Source organism: Oenanthe melanoleuca, chromosome 2 (genome assembly GCF_029582105.1).
Source record: "Oenanthe melanoleuca isolate GR-GAL-2019-014 chromosome 2, OMel1.0, whole genome shotgun sequence".
NCBI lineage: Eukaryota > Metazoa > Chordata > Aves > Passeriformes > Muscicapidae > Oenanthe > Oenanthe melanoleuca.
In genome coordinates, this window is record NC_079335.1 from 105,757,330 (window position 1) to 105,778,135 (window position 20,806).

A 20,806-nucleotide genomic window follows, 5' to 3' on the forward strand; every position below is an offset into this window, starting at 1 on the left:
AGAAGCCAGCATGAGCTGTCTATGTACACATAATTAAGTCTGCAGTTTTGGCTGGGATACAGTTAATTTTCTTCACAATAGTTAGAATGAGGCTGAGTTTTGGATTCTTGCTAAGACTGCTGATAGCACAGGGATATTTTGGTCGTTGCTGAGCAGGGCTTACACAGAGTCAAGAACTTTTCTGCTTCTCTCACCAGAGAGTAGGCTGGGGATGCACAAGAAGCTGGGAGGGAACACAGCCAAGAAGCTGAGAAGGAACACAGTCAGGACAGCTGACCCCCACTGACCAAAGGGATATCCTACACCATTGGTGTCATGCTCAGCAAAAAAAGATGGAGGAAAAAGCAGGAAGGGGAGATGTTTGGTGTGACAGCGTTTATCTTGCCAAGTAACCAACACACACACATTGTTCAAAAGGTGTGTGATGTGGCACTCCAGAACATGGTTTAGTGAAGAGCACAGTAGTGGCTGGGTAAATGCTTGGACTCAGTAACCTTAGAGGTTTTTTCCAACATAAATGATTCTATGATGGAGCCCTGCTTCTCTGGGGAAGGCTGAGCAAAGACAGCAGCAAATGAGCTCCTTATTTTGCATTATTCTTGCGTGCAGTTTTTGCTTTACCTACTGAACTGTCCTTATCTCAACCCACAAGTTTTCACACCTCTACCTTTCCGATTCTCTCCCCCACCCTAATGGGGGACAGAGTGAGTGGCTGCATGGTGGTCAGCTGCCTACCAGGATTAAACCACAACAATAATGTAGCCACAGATCTAAACAGACTTTTGAAATGAGCTTAACTCTAGCTAGGAACAAGCAAGTAAAAAGACACCATAAGACCTTTTGGTAACACCAACAGCTAACACCAACACTATTTAGAGGTCGGGTCACCCTCACTAGCCTACAGTTAAGCATGTTCACATTGGGCCAGAAGACTGCTGGTGAAACACAGGTTGCAAAATTTTGATGAAAGTAGTTTGCTCTTACGTTTTCAGTTTAAAAGTTGTACCTAAAATAGCAATTGTCTTTCATACAGTAAAATTTCACAAACATTCCAGATTGAATAGTCCACTCCTTGTCTTGAGTTCCCCCAAGGGAACCAGTAACATTACAGCAACATGCAGGAATTGCCAGGCCACAGGAGAGGTTTAGCTACCAAGTCTTCAACAAAAGCTGTGAAGCAAGAGATGAACAAACACTGCAATCCTATGGGCATTAATAGTCTTAGCCCTAGGTGGACAGCAAAACCAGAAATGAATGCAAACAGCATTAAGACATGATCTCACTTGAATGAGCTACTAAGTGGCAATGAATGCTGCTTTGTGCCTTGCTGACCTGAGTATTAGCAGCTTGTGCATGTGCCTGTTAAGACTTGCTTTTTAAATCCCTGCTACCAAAGGGGCTTCTATTCTGAATATGGGTCAACCATGTCCGATTCACTTAGGGATTCACAGCAGCTTGTTTCTTTGAAACTTCAGTAGTTTATTTTTGTTCAGCTTTTCAGCCTCGGTGGTACATACAAAAAAAAAAAAAAAAAAAAAAATTCAAGACAAGATCTCGTCTTGCTGGAAATTCCGCTTCACTGCTATTTAATGGACATTCAGTACCACGAGAAATTTAACAGTAAACTTAAAAATTACAAATATTGTCAGGAATTTTTAAAACCAACTTGTAAAACAACAGATGACTGCTAAAAAAAAAAAGCTATACTTTTTTAATCCCCCAAAACAGTCTTCAAAACCCAAGGTCAAGCATGAAAGAAAAAAGAAAGGAAATAGCTCCAACAGAAAAATCAACTACAAGCAGCATCCTGTTTGCTTAACCACTTTCTAGCCCCAACACACACTAGCACTGCCTGCTACTTGCTATTTCTTGAGCTCTCCACATCCTAAGAACTAAGAACTTCTCCAGAACTTTTAAGTCTGCAGGCTGCTGTGCTAGGGCAAGCACTTCTCCAAGGGGTGATCAGAAACTACCACCTGCTCACAAGCTTGCACAGCCACATGGACACATTGGGAACTAAGATGCATTTATTTCCCTCTGGAAATAATGCTTCCCAAGTTCTGGGGCTTAAATCCTTAAAACCTCTCATGTTGTTCACAGTTCTGGAGCACATCTACTGCAGTTCTGTCTTTGCTTGCCCTCATTCCTCATCTTCAACACTTCTCCTCTGCATCTATGCAACAGGATTTTTTCCTTATCACCTGCTTTCCTACCTTTGCTCTTACATAGCAATGTCAGTGTTTCCAGAATCTTTTAATAAACTCTATTTTTCCTACCCAGGAGGATTTTTAAAAATAAATCAATAGCTCAAAATGGACAACTGCCTCATCAGGGGAGTTGGTACTTAAGGACTGAACTGCCACAGAATATGTTGAGGGGAAAAAAAGACACAGAACAGCCTGCTCTGGTTACATGTACCTCTGTAAAGTACATCACATGACCCCTGAAAATACTCCAGAGTCTCCTTTCTCTCATCCTTTCTGCAAAAGTGTCAAGGGAGGTGGTTCATTGGAGTAGATTCAATGCTCTCCATGGCAGACTGACTGCTGGACAGCTGCAAAGTGAAGATCCACACAGTACCTGTGTTAGCACTGACTGTCACTGCAAGTGATATAGCTAGGAAGTTTACTGTTACCAAAGCTAAGTGCTATTATTTAGAATATTCCCTCTCTGATATTCACCAAAATACATTAAGGCTCCTCCACACAACAAGGTGCATTGGAACTGGTTCCAGCTGGGGTTAGAATGGAGTTGAGAAGGTGGCTTTGGGCTGGCACAGTATAAAGCCTCTGTGATTGGAGACTCCTCTTGTGTTGCAGGGTAACCCAGCAGAGCAAACTGCTGCTGAAGTTAAGCAGTGGGTCACAGAGCAAAAGGCCGCCTTCTTCATAGAAAACAGCTCTAGAGGCTGTCAGTGCAGATGGCAGTATATGTACAGGCAGACAGGAACCTTACATCTGGCATCTTAGACATGCCATCTGCATTCTTAAAACTGATGCCTGGAGAGTGAAACACTTCCTCTCAAAAAGTGTAGAAAATGCAGGTCAGGTCAAAGATGCAGTACTTGAGCAAGTTTGGTTCAACTGACTCTTTTGTGAGAGTTCATTTCTTGAAGGCATGAAAGAGAAAGTTCTTCATTCTAGTGAAAGTGGACAGTCTTATCAGAGAGCCAAGACCCATGACAAGATGAGAGTCAACCTCATAACTGGGCTGCAAATGCTTGCAACCAAAGACAACAGCCATGGTGGTGGGTGTAGCGATAAGAGCCTATAATTAGTCACACTGAACTGCCAGTTCAGTGAAATCTCATATGCCAAGAAGACGCTCAAAGGTTGTTGAAAGCGATAAAGATCTCTTTGAACTTCACTTTTATGCAAAAAATACTTCTGCCCACCTCTTGAGCAGAATTACTTGAAAATGCCTGCAAAGCCTCATCACTGCTAAATTTTGCAATGCTTCGGCTGCAGAGATGAGATACATCACTAACTGGAAAAATAACTGCCAAATTGAAATGACAAGTATAAAATCAAAGCCTTAGGAGTTACTGTATCCAGCACATCAACTGCAGTAATCCTCCATCTCAAAACTTGTCTATGCCCAGCAGAAAGAATATAGCCCAGTTCATACCTGCTGTCTCTTCTGTTGCCCATTAAATCATCCACTTCACTCACTGCGGGAACCTAATTCTCAAACATATCTCACAAAAAATTGTCCTTGGTCATAAAATGATGGTGCTATGGTCAAATCCCAGATACTTGTGAGATGAACAGCTATGCCACTCTTGTGAGACAGAACAAAGCAAGGCTGGGTTCTGAGTGCTTAGTTCTGTTTACTTTTCCCTCAGCAGGAAACTGATTTAATTTCTCTCACCAGCTACAGATCTTGTCAGAAACTTTATCAGTGAGACTTTCAGATTTATAAAAATTTTTCCACATTTAAAATTTAAATGCCTGGAAGTATTTAAAATACGTATATCCTACTTTTCTTTCCACTTTAGAGGCATCACCAGCAACCAAAACACTCTTTGTTGTAAGTCTCATGGCAACATTCCCCATCTACATTACTGATACATAAATTGTCTTTAACAACTACAAATCTGCTGTGTTAATAATATAATAATTTCAGTTTAGCAAAGTTTTAGGCACACACTGCACATTGTAAACACCATCTTTTCACAGCCAGGTAAGACATTTGATCATATTCTAATATGGGAATGATTCCTAAACCCCAAGCTCTGCTCCCTCCTTCCTCAAAGTTTGCTTTCTAGGTTTTCCTCTTTATTTTGTAGGATGTCTAGAGCTTGTTGTGACAGCCTCATAAACATTTTTTTATAAAAAGCAAACAGAGAGCATTATGAAAAAATGCACAGTGTATTACAGATATTAATTTACCTTCTGCAAGAAAACCTTGCCGTATGCAAATTTGGGTGTTGTTGGAGGGATAAGACCTTCTGGCAACTGCTTATACTAGAAAGAGAAGGAGAAAACACACAAGTTAAATACAAACACACTTTAATTGAATTCTCACTTTACACTTCACAACTAAAAAAATTATAATTTTGGCTTAAAGTAAATAACCTCCCTAAAGGTTACAGCTGCATCTACTCTTAAGATGGAGATTTGTCTGACTTGATCACATATGGTGAACAATTTATTAACTATCCAACACTAGGTAAAGGTAAAAAGCATAATGAACAAAGTGAACTACCAAAATTCCCAGTGCCCTTGGAGCTCCTCCTGTGGCTACAGCCTGAGTTACTGTCCTCCACAGCTTTTCTGCAATCCTCTTCCCAGTTCATGGGAGCTTGAGTGAACCTTTCCAAACTTGTAGGACAGTATTTCCACCTGACCCTTCATCAACTACATTTCCTCATAGGAAATATTAGCCTCTTGTGCCCTTCCTTGCAGAGTTATGATATTCCACCACCACCTGCTATTCCATTACTGCCTATGCTAGGGTCTTTGAGAAGCAGGCCTGGAAACCACAGCTCCACTGCTGAGGTCCCATCTTTAGTTTCCCTCTGTTCCTGTTCTAGACAACTGTCCAATCAGTCACAGGGAAACATGACAAAGAAATGCTCTGACCACCTATCTATTTCTGGTTTCCTCTTGTCTTACACTTTTAAGAAGAATCACCTCAAATCAGCAGAGAGAAGGGATGAAGACCAGATAGTGACTTTCTGCCCAGTACCTTGGCCTTCTCCTTTCTGTGCCTTCTTTTCTCCTTGCCATTATCCCCTTCTCCCTCTCCTGCCACTACTTAATAGCCACTCTTCCCATCTGTTCTTTTGTTAACTAGACATAGCCTGTCTGCATATTAGAGAAAAAATTCCTGCAAATGAGATACCCTTACAAGCAATTCAAGCCTACATTTGAATAAACAAAAGACCACCCTTGTGAAGAGTGTCTCCATCTACACATTTGGTAACTTTGGAGTGCTTACCTTGTCAGGTAATTTTTAAAATACATTTGATTAGGGGCTGAAAGGGTTTTTGGTTTAGTTGGGAGATTTTGTTTTTAACAGACCACAGCAGTATAACTCCCAATGCTATCCTGTCAAATCTCAGTTATGGATGGATGAAAGCCTGATTTTCATTTCCGGTAAGAAGTTAATTTCTTCTTCTTTGTATTGGAAAACAATCAAGATATCCAGATTTAAAGTAAACAAAAGTTGCATTCATCCAAGATGAGAAATCAAAAGCAGGAAATTTCAGCCCAAATAGTAAAAATTAAGAGAATGCTGTGAGCAATTGAAAGAAACTGTAGACTGAAATTCTTCATTACATTTTTTTAACTAATGGAAACTGTAAAGGAAGACTGTTATGCTATCCTTGCAGCACACCTAACATGTTGAACAAAGTTGTTTGTTACAGGCAACTTTATTTTCTTTCATTAGCTTCACTTCAAACTGCAACTAAGTAGATCAATTGTTACAGGTTTATAATGCATAGCTGTGATAGGAAAACGTCACTGAAAATCTATGGACATGCAAAGTAAGAAACAAACCAACCACACACAAAAAATGACCCAATACACCTGAGGTTATAGTGAACATTACATATCAAGGCTCTCTCACTGCACTAGAATATAACTTACATCTCAGAGAGGGATCTTGCACCTTGAAGAAAACAACTCAAAATTAGGTAGTTTGTGGATTTCTCTGGTGAGAAAAGCTGTATCAAGACAGGAAACTCCCCTTGGAAAGACCATCAAAATTATTCCACCAACAAATTATTCCACCAATTTATCCCATCAGGCTTAGGGATAATGGTGAAATTGAAGAAAAAAAATCCACAGCAGGCCTTCCACACTTAGAGGAGATAAAGGCATTCTCAACCCTACAGAATGTGTTGTACACTTTTGGGAGATCTACTCTCAGAATAAAAATGTCTTCTAGTGAATAGGAATGTTGCTAGTATGCAACAGGATAGATACTACAAGCCTGAGCCTTGGGATTCACATGGAACGTGTTTTTAAGCCTCATCTGAACAGCCACCAATGCAAGGCTATTCAAAACCCAGACACAGGTTCCATGTTTTACTGCAATCTCCAGTTTGTGGAGACACTGTGCATTTTTACAGCAAGGCAAAGCTGGTCCCACCCACTAGCTGTAGTTTGTAAAAACACAAAACCAAGATGCGTTCTTTTGAGTAAGCCTGGTCTCTCTCACAGGGGCCCAAAACCTCAACATGAGGCTTATGATAGACAGCCAAAGCACTAAGCTGCAGCACACACTGGGCTGACATCAGGTCATGAGCCTAAGCTGACTGAACGGCTGACTGATGCTGCAAGGAAAAGGCTCTGTACACTCCTCCTCCACCTCTACTCCCAGCCAAACCCTTCCCACCTCCCTCCGCTCCCCTTGTGGCAGCACTGGATCTCATCCCACTGAGTGAGCTGATTCACCTTACTGACCTTGAGAGAAATCAAATACAGCAAAGGAGAGCTGAACCATGCCAGAACCAGACCTACACCAGTATCCTCTCCTCTGAAAGGAAGGAGGAAACCATTGGGACAAAAAGAATAGAGAGGTGCAACATCTTTTGCTTTTTGTAATGAGAAGCAGTTAGGTTGGCCTAATTGTCTTGTTCCATTTCACTTCCCCCAACTGCAAAAATTGTAAACTGAGGAGTAATTTACACCAATACAAGAGCAAGAGAGTTTGGAGTACACCAGGGATGTTTCAAAGAACCATTCTAAAAATGTCCTGAGGATACTCACCATACCAATTACTTCTCTCAAGGCAAAATACTTTTCTGTCAGATCTCCTGCCTCGCTCAGGGGAGCATCATAGTCATAACTAGTGGGCTGAGGCATATAAGGCATATTAGCACCTAGGTGAAGAGGAAAAAAGAAAAAGCAACACAAACAGTGGAAGAGATGGTTTTTGTCCAAAGCTATCAACTTTCAGAATTCTTTCCAATTACAGCCAAATTCTGCTACATTTTCAGATTCAGTATAGGCTTTGATGCTTGAGATTTGGCATAAAAAACTGTTCCTGATGGAGGACAATATCCTTGTGAGCTTACAACACTCTGTGAAATATTCTAAAGAAAAAGACATTTATCTGTATTTCAACTGTTTCACAGAACTGAGTGAAGCAGAAGTAGCCTTGGCAAAGGCAAATACCATGTGGGTTTAGTACAACACATTGGCAAGAAACAAAGAACAGCTAGTGCAGTCATGTCTTTTGCCATGTGCAAGTAGGCACAGCTTAATTCTTTCACAAAATACATTACTATCTAATTCTTAAACAGCTCCTCTCCACCACTAGTATAATTTAAGTAATTTCTTACCATTCCAATAGGCAAAGTTAGTCCCACCCATAAACATGTACCTAAAAAGAAATAAAATCAGGTTTTGCTGAACTGGGAAAAGAAATCCCCCCAAAATTAAGCTCTACTGAACACACACTTACAGGTTAACGTTAGCACCACATGCCAGGATTTCATTAAGTGTTTTAGCTACAGTTTGTGCAGGCACAACAGAATGACGGTGCCCCCAGTGATCCAACCATCCAGTATAAAACTCAGAATTAACCTGAAAGGAGGAAGGGCAAAAGAGGAAGGGAAAACATGAAGAGAGAACAAGAACAGAATGCAATGTGAATTAAGGTTCCTAACTGTAAGAGGGAAGGAAAAAAAGGCACCCTGACTAATTTGAGCCACTTTTAAACTACTGTAAATACTGCAAAGTACATAATAAATCAGCAGACTACGGGTCAAAGGAATTGCTTCAATAATTTTATAGGGACATTTTGAAAACAATTGCTTAAGCATCAGAGTATAGATTTCCTGGGAACCTGTCAACAAGGATGTGTTTCAGATGCTTGGCATTCAAATAAATGATGGAACCAGTATATTCACTGCAGAATAGCACACACAAACTGGATGTAATGAAAAATATTTGAAACTGCTTTCTAAACAACTCTTTAGTACAGAGATAATCTCGTACCCTAAATGGGCCTTCTCCCTTTGTCAAAATGGCCTCTAGTGCTCTCACATCCCACTATAGCTTGTGTAAAACCTCTAGGGTAGCTGAAAACAGGAAGTAACTTTCAATCTGCCCTTTTAATTTTGCTTTTAACTTCCACCTACACACGTATCTCACTAACTCGTCTTTAACCATCCTTAGTGTTTCCGCTGCTTTATAAACATTTGTCTTAGCAAGGAAAACAACTGAAACAAAATCAATAGTTTTTGAGACTAAAATAGCTTTTGCAGAGCAGCAGTTGATTTGGATTTAACAAACACACAAAGAAGCTCCTCTATTCACTTTTTCTGACTTGGAAATTATGCCTTCATCAACAGATGCCTAAAATTGTTCAATGCACTGCTGTCAACCCCTCTCTGACTAACAACTTCAAGAATTAGTAATGATACAAAAAGTTTAAGTGAAAAGACATACCAAAGGGCCCCTAGGTTCACTGCTCCTTTGAGCTAAGAATGCTGCTGTGACATTGCCACCTACAAACAAAAAGAAATAAAATTGCTTTGCTACATCCATGACTTTCTGAGTCCATCACTTTACTGAAATTCATGTCTTACATCCCCTTCCAGCGTAGCAAAAACCATTACAAGAAAGCTACTCCAGCAAACACAGGAATCAATACTTTTGATTCTGATATTTAATTTGCAAAATTTATTTTAAATATATACATGCACATATGGATGCTTGTGTTCATGTCTTTGCTTTTGAGATACATCTTTTGCAAACCCAGCTTTTCTCAGAAATGACATCCTGGCACAAAGAAGTCTCAGATGTGTCAGAATTGCTATTGATCATTGGAAAGTCTAAGCCTGAGGTTAGGGTGATTACCAAGGCTACGGAGAAGAACAGAAATCAGGCACCTCTAAAGAGGTGTTTCACTTTTGATCACTCCTAGTGGCTCAAGCCACAGTGGCTGGAAATAACCACTCTAGTGAGTGACTCACCATACCATAAAGGATACACATGAAGACATTCACAATTTCATTCAACTTGCAAGAAAACAGATCCCTGCTAAGCACACATTTGGCTGCAGAAAATAATGTAAAGAAGAGCCTGCACAATAAAAAATACAAAAATATCTGTCTTGGAGTTTGTTTCTTGTGCCTTAAGCCTATTTTGTCAAGTCCATGCAGTATACAAACATTTAAATCCTTAATTCTCCTATCAAAAGCAGATCTCTGATCACACTACTAATGCTTAGCCATTCTTCATTCTTATATCACAGCAAATTGTAGCAGTGTGCACATTTCTACTGATGATCTTCAACAGTACTTTTTTTTCTAATAACATCTGGCTTAAAAAAAAGTATTGGGATGGCTGGATCCCAGGACACACAGAGGACATTAAAAAACTCCAACACCAAAAAAGAATATTAAAAAAATACAAGGAATCAATGCCAACTATTATTACTAATTTTAGGAGATATGTACTATGAGCAGCATAAATTGGTTATCCATGATTTCAAGAAGCAAAGAAGTGACTATGATTTTCTAGCTGGGTGCTTATGGGTGATTCTTGTATGTTTAAGAGTACGTCAAACACACATAAATGCCTGTTACCCCATTTAAACAAAGCAAGCAGGTTTGGCAAGCAGTCAGGTCAGTTCTTCCCACCAAAAACACAAAGAATTCAGAATTTTTGGAAACAAACAGCAGTCTCCAACCTGGAGCGAAGTCCACTGTTGCATAAAGACCCTGGAGAGCCCCGCATTTCAAGTGAAACTGGCTTGCACCATCAGTTGTGAAGAGCACCACCTCATCCCCAAGATGCAGGCGAAAGAGCTTCAGAAGGAAGCGCAGGTAGTTGTAGTCGCAAGCAAAGTAGCTCCCATACTCGTTCTCTACCTGCAGAGTAAAAGCAACTCAGTAAAGCCATAGCCAATTCAGTCCACATCTGATATCAAAACAGAAAGCACAAGTCCAACCCTCTTCTTCCTATGACAGCAATGTTAAAAATTTCGTTTTAACTCCAGATGTGAGGAGAAGACTCATTCCTGTCACCTGTATTTTACAGTGGAACCATCACCGCGCAGAGCTAAGCCATTTTCCTGCAATATTCCACCCCCCTCCCAAAGTATCTACTTAGCTACAGTGATCATAATACAGTCTCTATTGAAATTTAAGATCTATAACCCACTGCCTGAGCAGACCAATAAAACCATAGAACAGGTTATGAAAGGATCAAAACTACAACAAAACTGGACAGTCAGAACAGAGACATCCACAAAGGGCTCACAAAGCCCTGCAATGGACTCAAAATGACTTAAGGGAGGACAACTCTGCTGCTTCTGAGAGATACACATCTTGCCCTTTGTCCAAGTAGGTGAACTTTTCAGCTCCAGATAAATAGGTTCCAATCTGAAGGCTATTTCTGAAAATCCTGTTATAAGCATCTTATTTCTGACAAAGAATAATTTTGCCCAGTGTTTTTGCTCAACAGACACTGTTCAACAAAATTATCTTGGGTGTATTACAAGAAGGGTTTCTTATCTCATCCTGTGCCAGTCAGGGAGTTTAAAGAAATTGAAATAAAGTTTTGTTATGATCAAATACTACAAATATAGGATAATCACTCCCACACATCTAGAAGGAGTTTAGGACAGAAGAGACCCACCACGAATATACAAAATGGTGACCTGAAACATTTATAACTTCAGTTAGGTGCTAAATTAGGCTTACTCCATTCTGCTTTTGCTTCTGTCTAAGGGTATTCTTATTCCCTTTTTCCTGTCAGATTATTTCAGGTAACTATAATATATTTTGGCTTAATGTGAGAATTGCCATGAACCTCAGATTTAAAAAGCTACACAAGTTCCTCCTATTGCTTTATACAGCTGTGGGAAACAACTTCAACAGAGCAGATGAGTGCTCTCTGAGTTCGAGAAACACTGGATTAATTTCTTTAAGATTAGGTATTTAATCAGAATCTTGTGGCTACCTGAAACTTAAGAAATACCTGTGACAGCACCACCCAAGACCCATGGAGTATCTGCAATAGCAGTATAAGCATGCTGCTTGGGTTCATCTGGTTTTCAGGAAGTTACCTGCACCATGATGATTGGACCTCCATTTTGATAGAGATAAGGCCTCATCTTTGGCAAAAGGACACCCATCCATCTCTCTACTGCTTCCAGGTAATCTGTGATACAAAAAGTATAAATGTTTCACAACTTTTCTGCCTTTTTCTACTTCTGTTTAAATTACATATGGGTCATCTTTATGTAGTTCTGATTATGTAAATTATGAGCAGCATTAAATGAACAGATTGCTCTTATACTTGAACAAATGTGCTCTTCTACTTGTTCATAAATGCTTCCAGAACAGTTTACTAAAAAATAAAACACTTAAATACTGATGAACTTGGAAAATTATCAAAGGAACTTCATTATGCCTCACAGGTTGTCCTAATATTTATCAACAGGAAGACAAATTCAACTGTTGATCCATGTACTATTTTTAAAACAAATAATTTAACCACAATCAGCAGAACTTAAATCTGGATATGATATCTATAAATTCATCCCCTACAAGCACTCCAATAAATACATTAATCTCCTGCCTCATCTTATTCTTCCATGTCTGGTCCATTACCAGGAGCACATGAGAATGCTGTTAACTCATTCTGGACTGCACACTGACCAGCCAAGAAGGATCCCCATTATGACTGGCTGTGGCACACCCAAAAACCTCAAAGCTGAAGCTGCCTGTCTTTTTCTCAATGGTGACAACCATTGGCCACCAACTTGACAATACCTTGGAAACTTTCTCCCATACTCTGTCTGCTCTACACACTTTTTGAATGCACACTTCTAACTAAAAGTACTGAAGATTTTACTCACAAGAAAACTTGAGCTGAAATATGAATTATCTAGTAATGGCCTCAAACAAGAAAGTTGCCTTGCTGCTACAGTGAATTTTTAATGACCTTTTTTGATGCCTCTACCTGAATCAGAAGACCTGAGAACAATAGATTTCTTTTCCAACAGCCATGCAGGAAGACCTCCCTGGGAAAAGAAAGGGAAACATTTCAGTAACATCTTCAGGAAACCTAAGAAGAATTTAGCCTTTTATCAAAACATATACTGAGACAGGACAACTGATTTTCTACAAGAAAGTAGCATTTTCTAAAAAAAAAACCAAATATAGAGTAAGTTTGTATTACAAGAAGTCATTCAGGATGCATGGATTTTAACACACTAAACCAAGACTCTTGTCCAAGGATACACCCAGTAAATCTGTCTACTTTAAGAAATACTTGCACTAGATTTACCCTAGAAGTGAGCTGTTACAAAAGGTTGTATACCATGTCCCATTCTGCACAGATGTAAGGTCCAGCTCTCAGGATAACAAGCAATCCAGTGTCATTTGCAAGCTGCAGGAAAGACTCAAGATCTTTGCCACCAGAAAAGTCATAGGTGCCCATCTGGGGTTCGTGGTAGTTCCATGGGACATACCTATTAAGACAAAAAATCACCTTCCATTAGGAAACTGAGACTAAACCAGAATTCTGAGAAACAACTATTTGCACTACATACCCCAGAGATCAGTAAAGGACAGGAGTAACTCTACGGCCTTTCTTCTGTCAGGTATTTCATATGGCAGAAGGCATTTAAATTAATACTGAAATTTGGGTTATGTCTGCAGAAGTCCCTATCAAAGCAAGAACAGGTTCTGGTAGTCCTGTTTTAAAACCATGATATCTGTTCCAAAATTAAATAAACAGTTTTGAAGCTGGCCAGGCAGCCAGCAGCTGCATAGTGGGGGGAGGCTGATGAGGAGATGAATGTGGTAAACCACTTGTGAAGGAGGAGGCCTTGAGATTGCCCAAAACAACACATGACCCTTATGAATGGATTACCCAGCTTGCACAGGGAGCACCAACCAGGCTGATAGGTCTATGCTGGTGCCATTACAAAGAACTTGACAAACACCTAAGCCTCAAATGAGGTGTGTCTAGGTCCTGAAAGTTTTCATCAATCAGGAACAAAGCAAGTTCTGGAAAACCACCACTGAAAGAACAATTAACTTGAGAGACGCTAACATGCCCAAGAACTTGGAAAAAGTAAAGCTTAATTTCAACTGAATAATAAAGTTGTCAAACAAGCAGATCACCATTTGAAACAATATCTCTCTCCTACCTCCAGGACTTAGGACACCACAACCTCAGCACAAAACATCTCTCAGAAATAAAAAAAAATACATTTTTTTGCAAGACAACAAAGAAATAGTAATCTACCAAATACCATGAGTAGTGTTGTAGCTGATGATCCATGCTTGACAACTGTGTGTTTTGTTTGCCATGGTACTAAGCAGCAGTCTAGCACAGACAGACTAAAATTAGGGATGAGTACAACCTGAGCAAGGATTCAAGGGAATGCAAAAGCTCATTCTTCCAAAATTTCTAAAATTCACAAAACTCTGTCTAGTCAAGCAAAGATCCTCTCAGGCAACACTTTACTTACTGCCTTGGTGTGCTAGTATGCTCCACATTTAATTTTGTAAAAACTATCCAAGAGAGAAAGAATGTCACTAAAACAATGCTTTCAATAAGGAAGAAAACAGGAAACCTCTCATGAGTACACTATTAAATGACCATACATAGACATCAAATACAAAAATTATAATATTTCAACCTTTGTAAATATTATAGCATCTCAAATGGCAAAATTTTGAGCCTTTGTTTGAAGAGCTAAAGCTTAAAATTTGTGTGCCACAATGGAGTCAAAGCAATGTACTCATATAAGAGTTTAATAAATTTGTTCAGAAATAAGTCTTATGGTTTAAAACCACTCAATACTGTCTGAGGTGAGAATGAAAGCGTTTCTCCAGCTCCCTTATGCTCAAGATGGAAGAAGATAAAAAAAATTCTTCCAGACAGTTTTCATTTATATCACATGCTTGACCACAACACTGGAAAAAAAGCAGATTCTAGTGGAGAAAAAGGGAAGAAGAAAAAGAAAAAAACTTACTTGAAACTGCTGTTTTATATAATGAATAATGATAAAAATTTATTTTAAACACTGGTCTAAAAATTGTTACTAAGACACTTTAATCCCCACTTTCTACAGCTAGTGATGGTCTCAAATGAAATAATTTTACTTTGAAATTGTTACCTTTAATGAGTATAACTGTTACATACCATTGTCAAAATTTACAGTCAGTTGTTAATCCTGCACTGCTTTAGCTACAGAATAATGAATTTATAAAGCAAACTCTCATCCTTTTTCAAACTCGAAATGTGGTATTTCTTCTGTATTTGGGTTTACTTTCCATTTACACACAATTTCTAAGCTTCATGCTATAACCTTCCTTTCTTTAGAAGTCACAACTTACCTCTTCTATTTCAGAGATTATCAAGATGCAAAAAATCACACTTCAACTTCCTTAATGTACAAGGTAATTCTCTCTGTAATAGCAGGATGGGATTTTTTTAATAGTGTAAAATTAAATAAATTGTACTACTTTCATAAATTACTCATATGCTAGTTAAATTACTCATATATGAGTCTTTAGAAACAGTAATTTGTGTTTAAATTTTAAATATTCCATGTTCTAAACAGTAGCTCCTTCATAGAAGGACTTTGTAGAGGTTTGCACTTTCCTGCTCATTACTCAACAGAGTAAAACAAAGAAAATGCTCAACACTGTTTAATTTTCTATGAGCCTGTAAAGGTACTGTGTATTCTTCTAGGAAGGATCCCCACTGATCAGTAAATCCTGTCTATATCTTCAGCCCCACCTAGTGGCTAATTATTTATCTGCTCCATGCAAAAGAAACCCCAAATTTTCCATGCTTTCCAGATGCCTTTGTCAGCAAGCACCCATTTCCAGTTGGTAGACACAGTTCAGAAACTGAAAACAAGGACAGTTACCTGTGTGACCAGACAGCTCAGCTGAGGTGGGGAGTGAGCTCCTCAGCAGCCTCCTCCACCACCTTCTGGGATGTCACACCAACCACAACATCAAATTTCAAACTGCTCTTTAAAAGGGGTAAGCCTAGAACTCTTAGGCTTTAATATAAGACCAAGCTTACTCTCTTCTGTTTTCTCATGTTCTCTTATTGCTTAAGATGCTACCAGGCACAGACTGTCATATTCATGTACTGACTTCACGTATTCCAGAGTCCAGGAGGAGCTGCTCCCTCACTCATGAGCTGAATATGCATCAAGGCATAGAGAACCTTTTGGAAAAATGGCTGCAGAGAACAGGATGGAGAACAAGTGTGGTTGGCTTTTTCCGTAAGGTATTTACGTAAGCACAATCCCATAATACAAGGATCCTGTTTCCCTTGAAGTGGTAAACCTCACTAGGAATCACTTGATAAGAACAAGAAAGGCTCCCATATTTCAAATTATAGCAGGACCATTCCATCATATGGAAAAAAATCCCAAGCAGCAAGATCACAGTCTTCAGAGGAGGCCTCAAAATCAGGAGTCCAACTACCACAATCTGCCAGAAAGTCTGGCAGTGCTGCTGCCCATCCATTCCAGGAAAGAGTATGCAGAAGAAGAAAAAACAAAAATCCAATCACACAGACCAATTTCCATTTTTTTTGTACCAAAATCACACAAAATCACAGATTATTTCTATGGGGTAATATGAATATTTATAGCTTTTATCTCAAATAATCAAGAGTAGTAAGACTTGATTATTGGCAAACTTCAAAGAAAAACAAAAGGGGTTTTTGGTCAGTGAGCTGCTTTTTTAGCATCAGGAGAGAGAGTGATTAGTGTCAAATGTAAAGATGCATGGATTTAATTCTTGTAGAAAATGCAAGGCACAGGAGTACTTTCTGCTTCTAAAGTACACTTTTAGATTTATCGTTCACCATAGTAGAAAACATTCAGAGGTAAGCAATAATGGGAGAGAAATCAAGGAATCTCAATCTCCTCTTAGAAAAAACAAAAGGAGACTAATGAAGCTGCTATGAGGTGATCCAGCAACAACATCTAAAATCACAGGTGCCATAACCACTTGCCAGCTGCACAGCATCTTTTGTGCCAAAACAGACACAGCTCAGCTCTCCCAAGACCAACACAGATCAGTTGGCATCAGCAAAACAATCTTCACTCCTTCCTGCACAGCAGAAAGACACGAATGTAAAACAGTAAAGCAGAGTAAGAGATTCCAACAAAGGAAAAAAGCAGAAAAGAAAGAAGAAAAAAAACACCTTGTTAGTGGGAGATCACAAATGAAGAGGGAGAAAGCAACATGAAAAAAACCAAACTGGCCCTGCAGCAATTTTGCCATTGAACAGTGGTGATGAGGGAGATGGAAAAAAAAATAAATTCCTATCTCAAAATGCCAGTGATGCAGCAGAGAAATTAAAAGGTAATTTAAAAAAAAAAAAAAAAAAAAAAAAAAAGGACTGTTTGAAAAAACTGGAAATTAACAAAGGGCACTGAAAACACGTGGGTGTTGGGAGTATGAGGAAAATAAATCAGAGACATAAGGGAAGCATGAGACATTATGGATCATAGGAGTCACAGAGCCACTGTCTGGACTCAGGCTGACCTTCAAGCCAGACACCAAAAAGTATAATTTTCAGGTCCACTTTAAATTACTTTTATTTCAGCAAAAGGTAATTACTTGGGCAAATCCAGCAAAAACTCGGTCCTGAGCAAGTGCATTACTTAATCCCATTGCTCTTATTAACATGAACAAAGACAGAACTTGATTCTTTAACAGAAAACAACAAAAACAGACACAAAAAACACTCACCAGAGAGTGACTGCATCATCCCAACACAGGAAAGAGTGTTAAAATATGCAAAAAATAGAGAACCCTAAATTTGGAAAAATTCAACTTTTTTTCCTTTTCCTGCTGTCTGTTCTTCACAGACTACCTCCATCTCATTCCCAGGTTTACAAAGCAACCATACAAATTGCAGGTCTAACAACAATACAGATTTCAATGGTGAGAAAGGAGAGGTGCTACAACACTCCCACTGAGCCTAGAGGCTCTGCACTGTCAGCACTTTTTATAGCACAAAAGCAGCTGGTTTCAAAGAGAAGCTCTAAGCCTTACAATGACTTAAGAAAAGAAAACAAACCTATTTGGGAATTACAGCCAGTGCCTGAAAAGACTGCCTTACACATCTCTGCCACTTTCCTTGTCAAGAAAGCTATGGCAAAAATAAGAGTAAGCTGATTTTTTTTTTTTTAAGTCTGTGCCTCATCGGTTGAATTAAGTACACAACCAGGTAGAAAAGACAAGAAAAATGGACTAAGGGTTTTGTACACACACACACAAAACTGAAAGTTGTTTAAACATTTTTTTTAAAAGTATGCCTAGCTCCCCATCCATTTATCTAAATTTAAATGATCCTGGTGAAATAGCTTGAAATAGATTTTAAATGTTACTGCAGTCTTCACCAACATTTTCAAGGCTTCTGGGGATACCAACCCAGGCTGCATTAACAGGTTATCATCTCCTTTCACCTAGCCTGCCTTTTGACCAGAGAATACAATGTTCCTGGCAGAGGTAGAGCATTTTTGTACAATTGTTCTGCAGTTGCCAAAGTTCACAGTCCAGCAATTTACCTCAGGTCACATTTGCACCCTGGGTTGAGAAGTGAGAGGTGTTACCTATCATCAGGGAAACAGACTGCTGGTTACAACCTGCCCGCTGCCCCATTTATATGGTTACAGGTCACCCTGTACCACCTTTCACTTCTCCAGAGCTTCCTCACCTCTTACTGGAAAAATAATAAACAAGTAACAATGGCAGCATTCCTCTTCATGACTTCTCATACAGCTCCCAGGACCACAAATCACTTGGAATGTCAACAGCTACTCACGTTTGAATGGCATCAAGCCCTGCCATCTTCATCTTCAACAGGCGATCTTTCCAGTAATAGGACGGCACCCGCGAGTAGTGAATGCTACCGGAGATGTAACGGAAAGGTCTCCCATCCTTAACAAAGCAGTTGGAATCGTAATCAATCCCAAAACTCCTCCCAGGCACATCCTGTACGCAGAAACAAAGAAAGAAAAAAGACACAGTGTCATTGTTTTCTGCCTTGAAAAACACAGAGAACAGGCTATACAACATCTGTGGGCTGTCTACAATGGAAGATACAATCGTCCTATAATAAGAGATGGTGAATGACCTTCCTCTAGCTATCCATAGCCCACCTGAGTCTTAGCACAACAAATCAGCCAAAGGGAGCCAGTGCAATGTGTCACAGGATAAAAGAACAAGGAAACTAGCAGATATAATTCAAAGAAAATACACTCCCTCCTGAAAAATGGAGGACAAAATTGCTAAGTCAATATGCCTATCCCTAGATTATCATTAAACAGATATAAATAACTGAGGTAACACTTTACAATCATTTCAACACTACAAACTCCAAGGAGGAAGACAACAGCATGTTCCATCTACAACAAAGGTATTATTTTATAGAAAACTTAGAAAACATTGTGGAAAATGTCCTAGATACACATAACAATTCAAAGCATTCTGCCAACAGTGAACAAGTGAAATTGTGTGGCAGATGTGTAACAACAGATATGAGAGGACACAGCAAGGAGCTGGCAAAGAAGAGGAAAAGCAAGGGGCTGCCAAGTACTGCACAGCACAGGCTCTCAATGCTCTGTTTCCACAAACATGGACCCATTCTTAAGATTACTTAACTTTATTAAGATTAATAAATCTTGACTTAACAAAGGTATGGGCATGTCAGACCTTTTCAAAATCAGGACCACACAGAATGTGGAAATACAAGCCAAGTGCTCTGGAACAAATGTTGGGATTACTCAAAGGTTGGGATTCTCCACAGGAAATTATGATGCTGTAGTAACTCCAGGCTGTGAGACTTCATGCAAACTATTGCTGCAGAGGATGCACAGGTATGTACAGCTGCTTACTTCCCATCCAATTCAAAGGTATGTAACTTTTTCCTGATTTTCCATTTATAACCTGGATCTTGATGGCTGGGCATGTTGCACTAGGATGGAATTGTTCTGTGTGTACCCATGAAGGAAATTATTCACCCTTAGAGACACCAAGCAGATGTTTCACATTCTTCAAACATTTTTACTCTAGGGCACTGTGACAAGTCACAGCACTAATGCAGAGCTGAGTGCTTCAAAATGATCATGACCAGAAAGCCATGGAAGCCATGGAAGTCAGAAACCAAATGCAACAACACAGCAAAGAAGAAACCAAAAAAAAAAAGCATCACTATGGATAGAAGCACCCTACACATTAAAAGGCCATTATCCCTGGAAATAAGGGGAGGCAAAATAAATTGCTGTAGTGTCCCTCTGTAAGGCAACTTTGGCCCCCTCATTGAGGCAAACCACATCAAGAGGCCCATGGAAAAGACACTTGTTCCATTCATGGCAGAGAAATGTTGAGATGATGAATGTTGAAAGAACTGTTTACATGCCCTCAGGGACAGACTTCTGGCAGAGAGCTATCTTAAAACAATTAAAAGGAGGTATTAATTATTAAAGTTGGGTATCATTGAACCAGTTACCCTCTAGAAGCCAGGTTTTTAAAGCTGTGACCATAGCTGTAAATCACCTTCCCAATACATACACTTCCTGACAGTGTTACTATGTGAGGGAGGAGAGGGAGGAAGTTACCAGAACATTTGGAATTCACCTTACTCATCATTCATTGTAAAGAGACTTCCTTCATGATCAATTCCTCAGCATTACTTCATTGTCAGTGGATGATTCAGGGCTTGCAACAAAAACAAAAGAGTTGTCTTCATGAATTTATGTCTGGCTCTGCCAATACTGTATAATCACAGTTGTGAATATGCAGGGAATTTGTTCCCAGTTTGTCTCCCTAGAAGATGAGGTAGTGGGTCTGCTAGTTTGGTAAGCAACACACACTGACAGCACTGTTTGGAGTGCCAGTTCCTTCATACTAATCGGATCAAGGCCCAGCTAAAAATTTAGACTCTTACAGGCAATGGTATCGTGTTGCACCTTACATCCTCAGAGCATACTCACATGGAAAAGAGAAGAACTAAAAAAATTGTCCTTGCTTAAATCAAGTAAGAGTTTATTTTTGCAATCTTAATGCTATTTCAACATTTTATAATGTATATGTCTTTTGACATAAGACTTTTTTCCCATCTTCAACACAGAACTGTGTATCAGCAGCAAAAAAAAAAATCTCATTCTCCAAATCTACAAAACAGGAGGTTTTTTTCTTATTTAGAAAGCAAACAAATGTAGGCACAAATCCTCCATCTCTGAAGATTTTTAGCCTCTCTTAGACCAATCACAGAACACCTCTTTCTCAGCCGCAAATCCTAAGTATCAAAATTGACAATCACAAATAACTCATCTTCTTCCA

General features: G+C 39.3%; 1 protein-coding gene across 1 annotated transcript in view; it reads right to left on the bottom strand.

Annotated features, from left to right (window-relative positions):
- Positions 1-20,806, bottom strand: part of GLB1 (galactosidase beta 1) — a 40,590-nt gene that overhangs the window by 12,251 nt on the left and 7,533 nt on the right. The window contains exons 2-11 of the mRNA XM_056483733.1: positions 18,288-18,457; positions 12,792-12,942; positions 12,432-12,492; positions 11,533-11,627; positions 10,153-10,333; positions 8,907-8,965; positions 7,918-8,039; positions 7,796-7,836; positions 7,221-7,333; positions 4,392-4,466 (exon numbers count right to left, since the gene is read on the bottom strand). Of these exons, the coding sequence (XP_056339708.1) occupies positions 4,392-4,466; positions 7,221-7,333; positions 7,796-7,836; positions 7,918-8,039; positions 8,907-8,965; positions 10,153-10,333; positions 11,533-11,627; positions 12,432-12,492; positions 12,792-12,942; positions 18,288-18,457 (1,068 nt within the window). The remainder of the gene's footprint in view (positions 1-4,391; positions 4,467-7,220; positions 7,334-7,795; positions 7,837-7,917; positions 8,040-8,906; positions 8,966-10,152; positions 10,334-11,532; positions 11,628-12,431; positions 12,493-12,791; positions 12,943-18,287; positions 18,458-20,806) is intronic.